Source organism: Salvia splendens, chromosome 14, assembly GCF_004379255.2.
Source record: "Salvia splendens isolate huo1 chromosome 14, SspV2, whole genome shotgun sequence".
NCBI classification, from domain to species: domain Eukaryota; kingdom Viridiplantae; phylum Streptophyta; class Magnoliopsida; order Lamiales; family Lamiaceae; genus Salvia; species Salvia splendens.
The window spans coordinates 27,745,548-27,752,791 of record NC_056045.1 but is presented as its reverse complement, the minus strand read 5'-3'; the positions used below and the strand labels follow the sequence as shown (position 1 = coordinate 27,752,791).

The 7,244-nt window shown below is 36.3% G+C and overlaps 1 protein-coding gene and 1 long non-coding RNA gene across 3 annotated transcripts; one reads left to right on the top strand and one right to left on the bottom strand.

Annotated features, from left to right (window-relative positions):
- Positions 1–287: 287 nt before the first annotated feature.
- On the top strand, positions 288–3,390 carry LOC121765153 (NAC domain-containing protein 86-like). Of its 2 annotated transcripts, none has more exons than XM_042161195.1 (3): positions 288–499; positions 773–1,050; positions 2,818–3,390. In XM_042161195.1, the coding sequence occupies exons 1-3, from the start codon at positions 343–345 to the stop codon at positions 3,118–3,120; spliced, it is 738 nt and encodes a 245-aa protein (XP_042017129.1). In that variant the 5' UTR covers positions 288–342; the 3' UTR covers positions 3,121–3,390. The 2 variants fall into 2 exon arrangements, with proteins under 2 accessions (XP_042017129.1, XP_042017128.1); XM_042161194.1 differs by having other exon boundaries at positions 773–1,053.
- LOC121765154 lies at positions 2,853–6,920 on the bottom strand. Its single transcript, XR_006042741.1, has 5 exons — positions 6,472–6,920; positions 5,505–5,581; positions 3,783–3,833; positions 3,612–3,695; positions 2,853–2,984 (listed from the first exon to the last, which is right to left on the bottom strand). It is a non-coding gene; the product is annotated as an uncharacterized LOC121765154 (long non-coding RNA).
- Between the last annotated feature and the right edge of the window lie 324 nt (positions 6,921–7,244).

Here is a 7,244-nt window from a genome sequence, read left to right as displayed (position 1 = left end):
TTCACGAGGGAAAGCCTTGGGCCCAGTGTCACTCACTTTCTCTCTACATATAAAATACAATATCAAAAAAAGGGCTCACTGAAAACAAGACAACAAACGTTGCTATTACAACGTTTTTTATTTAGTTTAGTTTATTGAATTAGCATGGGAGAACGGGCTTCCAAGAAACGCTTCTTAGAATCTACAAAAGCGAAAAAGCGCCAAATCACTCAAAGACAAGATACTTTGAATCCACTTATATATATCACCCCATCAACATTAAGTGTTGGAGGAAGCGGTGGCTGAGGCACGGAGGCGAGGCGGAGAATCCACGTTCATCGAATCAACCATCGACTCATCATCATGGCCCCGGTCGGGTTGCCTCCAGGTTTCAGGTTCCATCCCACCGACGAAGAGCTCGTGAATTACTACCTCAAGAGGAAAATCCAAGGCCAGGAAATCGAGCTCGATATCATCCCTGAGGTGGATCTTTACAAGTGCGAGCCCTGGGAGCTCGCAGGTATGTAAATCGACCCACCTCGTATAAAAGCTTATATTATAAACATAGTTATAAAATCTACTATATTATCTTAACTTGTCATGTCAAGTCAAGCAAATGAACAATAAATGTGCCTGTCAGGTCACATTTTATTAATATTATTATGACAAGAGACAGTTTGGCAAGGCAGATAACTGACTTAATTAAAATGACATAACATGGAATGTTTTTTAAATTATGCATTGTTTTATCTGTTTTCCTTACCAAACTGTTAAGTCTCGTGTTTCATTTCAGAGAAATCTTTCTTGCCAAGCCGGGACCCGGAGTGGTACTTCTTCGGCCCCAGGGACCGGAAGTACCCCAACGGGTTCAGGACGAACCGGGCGACCCGGGCGGGCTACTGGAAGTCGACCGGGAAGGACCGGAGGGTGTCAAGCCAGAACCGGGCGGTCGGGATGAAGAAGACGTTGGTTTACTACAGGGGGAGGGCCCCACAAGGGATAAGGACTGATTGGGTGATGCATGAGTATAGACTCGATGATAAGGAGTGGGAGGATGTCTCTGGAATCCAGGTAGCTCGTATGGTTATACTGATTTTATTTTGGATTATATTTTTTCATAAAAAAAAATTATGTTTTGAGAAATTGTGATCATGAATAGTGTGTGTGTTATGAAGTACTTATGATAGTGATAAAGGGTCAAGTGTCTTTGTGTTGTGTTTCTTTTTCTTTTCTTTATGTTTTGCCAAAGATAATTGTGTATAGTTGATGCATAGGGAGGTGTCATCATTTGACTCTGAGAGCACTAATTTCGAGAGTTATTTTGGTGCAAAAAGCATTTATCTCTCCATTTTTTTTGTTTTTTTCAATCGTGATCTCTTTTTAAACTCTTGCTAAAGGATGGATAAAAAAAAGCAAAGATAGGTTGAGCTTTAACATGTGCACTCAAGTATTCATGTAGAGAGAGAATTTGGAGAGAGAAAATGAAGAGAGATATCACAATAGTGAATGTTGAACGTGAGTTGCATGGCATGCATGGGAAGTGAGTTGCTTTTGTGACAAATAATCATCCATTTTTGTAGTTTCAATTTTGATGAATTAGAAAAGATTTAGTCATGTTGTCTAGTTAGATGAATTTGAGTGATACTACTACTTATCATAGAATTAGTTTTGACTAATGAATATTGAGTAACAAACACCATAATAATATGATTATGACATGAATATGATCATTAATAAATTTCGATATAGTATAATCTAAGGCCAGCAAAAAAGAAAAGGAAATTTGCTGACATGTTATTCTTTTCTTGCACAGGTCTTAGATCTCTTGAGTGACAAAGTCTAGGTTCACTTTGTCTTTCAATAATGAGACAAAAGTGCAATTCTTTCAATTCGAATCACATTTCACCAATCATCACCCTCTTCATTATTATAATATACTATACTATAAGTAATTTTTTATTTCCTCCTGTCACCTTATTTTTTATATAACAATATACAATCCCAATCTTGAATCCCAGATTCCTTCCACAAAATCAAATCATTTTCTATTGTTTTTATATTATAAGCCAAAATCCAAAAGTAGCATCCCTTCACTTTCATTTTTGTAAGAAGGTGTCGGCCTCTTTTCACTTTATTCCCTCAATAAGCCACATACATATAGGAGTAGTATATATTATACTAATGTATATAGGAATTAATTATTGTATACACTTTTTTATTGCAAGAACGTGCTATAATAGTGTATGTAATATTCATATATATTATATGAATATTTGGGATTGATATTATAAGAGCCCATGAAGTATTGAACGTTTAAAATGTATGCAAAGTGAGAACAATATAATAACATTGATACACCTTATAATATTAGCTCAGTGTAGGTAGTTTCAGTGCTATTGTTTCCATATTCTCCCTTTAAGAACATTTTATTTGAACATTTCCCTGTAGTATAATATTTATGTAATGTATATGGAGAAGGAGAAAGAGATCTCTTTCAAAAGAATGCCTGTTTAAAGTTGATAAGATACTGATAAAATGCACCTATGATCGCTTCATTTCTATAGGATGATGTGGAAGAAAGAACAGAAAGATTTCTTTGAACTTGCAACAATTAGATTGCTTTTTTTCCATAATTTCTGCTTCTTTATCACTTTAATTTGACAGTGTATCTCACTAAATCCTGCAGCCTCCTATTATTGACTTAAAAAAACATCCATGACCCCTCCCTTTTGCTGTCATCAGATCATTCATGTTCAAACTTTTCCCTCCCCTCATAACCTAAACATGAATTCAAGAATCTAGTTGTCTTCCCAATCTAATATCTTTTTGGCTTCACAGGACTCCTACGCGTTATGTCGTGTTTTCAAGAAAAACGGGCTGTGCTCTGAGGTAGAGGAGCTAGGGCAGTCGAGTAGCATACCGTTGCTGGAACATTACATGCAGGGGGTCTCCAACGAGCACGAGACAATGTCGCCCGACTTCACCTTGGCGTCATCCTCAATCGTCTGTATAGAGGAAGAGGACAAAGATGACAAAGACGAGTCATGGATGCAGTTCATTACAGATGATGTGTGGTGTTCGTCTAGCGCTACATATGGTGGCGAAGAATGGGTTTCACAAACTAATGGCACAAGGAATTAACGAAGGGGGTTCGTTAATAATATAAAACCTTACATTGAATCGTTGGTTTAATTTTTTTTCAAACAAAATCAAATCTTCATGATTTGAAAAAAAAAGGAATTTCAAGGTTCATCATGTGCATTACTCTGATTATCTCTAATTGTACTTAGAAATATTTTTTTCCTACATTTCTTTTTGGGTGGTGTATTATTCTCTGTACAACCAGGCTATCTTGTGGCCATAGGGATTTGGTTTTCCCCATTTTTACTAAGGTTTCTTCATTGGGTTTCACTAGTGTAATAAAAGGCTTATTTTCTACAGAGACAATCGTAGCTAGTTTGTCGTTCCTCCAGGTTTTTCTCAGACACAAGTTCGTCGCTCCTATTGCAAAAATATAATGTCCAAATTCTGCTGACCAAACGGTCCTACTGAACAAACTCTAAGGAAAATGGCATTTATACATGTGATCTAATCTAGGTAGGGGTCCATATATGAAAATACTACAACTTCACCTGTCGATTTTCATTCGGGCAGAGATTCTGTCACGCTAATCACGGTCTAAATCTTCAGTGCATATGGTTGAACATTTTACAGACCTGACAATATTAATGGAACATAGATAAGTTTGAAAAGAGTATCAACTACTTACCATAGATTAGAATTCAATTCAACAGAAAATGTACCCTTCTTATCCGAGCATGTTCCTGAGGACAGAAGATGAAAAGGGATTTCTTCTGCAATAATTGTAAGTAGGTGGGAGCTAAGTAACATAAATATATCAAATTAGTACAGAAATGAACAGGTACAATAATGGCATGACAAAACTAGAAAAATGGCTGACATTATCCATCATGATCATAATGGCCAGTTTCAGCTTAATTGAGGGGGAGATCCTAGATTGAGTCGTTAAGAGAAACCTTCTGTCTTTGAAATCTGGCATTATCCATCATGAACCATCTGTCATTCTGGTATCCACCATATCCATATTTCTGCTTAAAATTAGATAATAGGCCAAAGCTTGAGTTGCATGGCTTACATTCTCCCGAAGAATATTAGTTTCGAAAGTAGAAAATCGCCTATGATAAGGGTGAAGTGTCCTCGTCACCAACACTCCTTCTAGACTAATTTTCAATCGGGAGTCATTCTCAAGTTCAAGAACTATGCATACAACAGCTCCAGTTCCTCTAAAGATAGTGAGCAATAAGGATTATGGGAAAAGATTAGAATGATGAAAATTGCAAGCAGATTGCAAGCTGGATATTACACTTTGTTTAAGGAAAAATCACCTTTGAACTAATATGTATAGCAAGCTAGATTTAGCACTATCTCACAACCCTATTAGTATAACAACTCAGAATCCTACAATCCAAAAAAACATTGGCTTGCACTACATGCAAAACTATAGCAATGGGTTTCCATATCACCATATTCCAACAAAGAATTCCCATGGATGGACTTTGTTTTAGTTTGCATAGTTAATCATATATGTGTATCAACTATCAACACTTAAATTTGGCTTCGATAAAACTAGGTTAGAGATGTTCTTGTATGCCTTCAAGCAGTTCTTTCTCATTCCAGAGATAAATTTTAGGCATTTGGTAATGTACTATGCATACGTTTGATTCCTCCGATTAATTGAATATATAGGCCAACTACTCGTCATTAAAACTTCTGCCAGGTTACGTTGTCTTAAATCTATATGGATTGATCCTTAAATTTTAGATGAAGGCCAAACAGTTCATGACTTCAACGAATAAGTTAAAATTCAATCTTTCTACCATATTACCTACTACGTCTTAGTTCCAGAGAAACACAAAAGAGCTCCATAACCAGAAAGATATTTATGATTCAGTCTACTGAAGTTGTTACTTTAACATTTCTTTCTCTCTTGAAAATATAGACATTAATAGACTAAGCAAGCGTGCATTGATAAATAGTTAGTGGTAGGCCAATATTTTTCTGCTTTTTCCTTGTGTGTGTTTGTGTTGTGTGGGGATGACTACACAATACGACTCTTGCAGATGTAAAAAGGCAAGGTGATATAGCTAGTCAATTAGAGAGTTCAAGTCAGTAACAACTGATCTCAGGTTCATTTTGAGGCTTTTAAAAGCTAACTAGTAATTTCCCAAGTTCACTCCATAGCTCATGGATGAAATCCGCATGGACAGCCTAAAGGATAACGATGTAATGATATATCAGGATGAAATACCAAACATTCACTTGAAATATTAGCAAAACTTTTCAAAAACCAAAGGTGGTGTATATTTGTCTGGAATATTGGAAGTTAACTTGTTATACAGCACAGATAGATGAAGTTGTTTATCAACCTCCTACTGACAGAAGTTAAAATCACATAGGGGCTGAATTCAGCATATGCAAATGCAGTAAAAGATCATCAAATTTACCAGCCGATTTCCAAAAGCACCGCTACCAAGAGTTAGTTCATACGACAGCTCGAGAACCTCTATCTTTTTCTGTTTACCTGCCAAGATTGACATGCCTAGACTTAGTAATGAGAGCAACTGAAATCATATCAACCTTAAGCAAAGAGGTAAAGGAAAAAAATGAGGAAGATGTGCAGAACAGAGCCTGAGTAATGTCTTGTGAGTACTAATATCAATACGAAACAGAATAATTTTCAGCAGTTTTCAAATGCCAATTCGACAGATGGCTGTAACAGTATCACAATAAATAGAGATTTTCTACTTGAAACATGCACCCTCCAGCAATATAGTTAAGTTATAAAAACTCGAGTAACCATAAAAGGTGAGGGCACCTACAATGGGATAGATTCATTCTGTACTTGGTGAAAGCTGACATGACATTGTTAAGCGTGACTAACCATTTGATAAATGAATATTTGGTCTGCTAGAGGAGAAAGAAAATATCTCAAAAAGGCATAATGGTCAACATGCACCCTCCAACAAATTAGTCAAGTTATAAATCTAAATCTAAAGTAACCATAAAAGGTGATGGCACCTACAATGAGAAATATTCACTCTGTACTTGGTGAAAGTTGACATGACATTGCTAATCGTGACTCACCATTTGAGAAATGAATATTTGCTAAGCTAGAGGAGAAAGAAAATATCTCAGAAAACCATAATACTCTGGCCTTTAGTGTAATCTAAAGGCTTGTAATAACTAACTAGTAACTACCCCTCGAATAAACTATCATGTTGAGCGGTGCGCAATAAACATCTTTCGAAACCATGACCAATTTATTCCAGCAGACATTTTCACAGCCAACAACATGTGCATCAGAATGATATTATAATATAATGCTTTTCGCTTCTGATCCAATAGTTTATTCAAAAAGTTGTTTGCTCAGAGACATATAACTCATTTTTGTAGGTGTGAGGCACAACTGACCTGCTGAAACAAGGAGGGATTTAATGTAACATCAAATTCAAGATTCAAATCCTTATATCAACTGCTAAATGCTTTACTATTCGGAAAGCGCCACCTCCAAAGATAAACCATCCTCACTCTCCGGAATTCAGCAATGGCACCATTGAAATCACTGTTGCCGTCCCCACACAAGAGTTTCTCCTTGAAATAATCATAATCTAGCTCCACTCCTGTCCATGTCCATCACTTTAGGTACATTCCCCTTAGTTGATGTCCCCGAGCCCAACATCCCGAGGCAGTCTTGTGATGATGCAGGACTACAACCCTATACAACCAATCAAAAAAAAACACAATTACCAGAAATGTAGAAACATTGAAGGCTCTAAATAGAAAATGCATTATTGAAGTTGGTTTTGCATCCCTTTTCTTCTTTAAATGGTGGGAATCTAATCATAGTCCCACTATGCACTAGCTTACCACACTAGATCAAGACCAAAGGTGTACCAAACGTATCTCCAAATTTCAAGAATTGTTTAATTTCACATCCAAAAGCAACAAATGAGCAAAACCCACAAAAAAGTTTTTATTGATCCTCAATCCGTATCACAAAAACCACAATCATCACCCCAACATCAATAATCTACTTGATCATTTTCTACTGAATAAGTGCCTAGTATTTTTTAATAAATAGTAGTAGTACATGAACTCCCACAATTTTCTGGATTTCTCCACATACTTTTTTAAATCCAAATACACGAACTTAGTGTTCTTCTGTTTTTTCCTGGACGAGAAAT

What these genes read in the sequence shown, in the direction of transcription:
- LOC121765153 (XM_042161194.1), top strand. Translation starts at nt 343, where the DNA reads ATGGCCCCGGTCGGGTTGCCTCCAGGTTTCAGGTTCCATCCCACCGAC. An exon ending in CGAGCCCTGGGAGCTCGCAG is followed by an intron (nt 500 to 772) that starts GTATGTAAATCG and finishes GTTTCATTTCAG; the next exon opens with AGAAATCTTTCTTGCCAAGC. An exon ending in ATGTCTCTGGAATCCAGGTA is followed by an intron (nt 1,054 to 2,817) that starts GCTCGTATGGTT and finishes TTGGCTTCACAG; the next exon opens with GACTCCTACGCGTTATGTCG.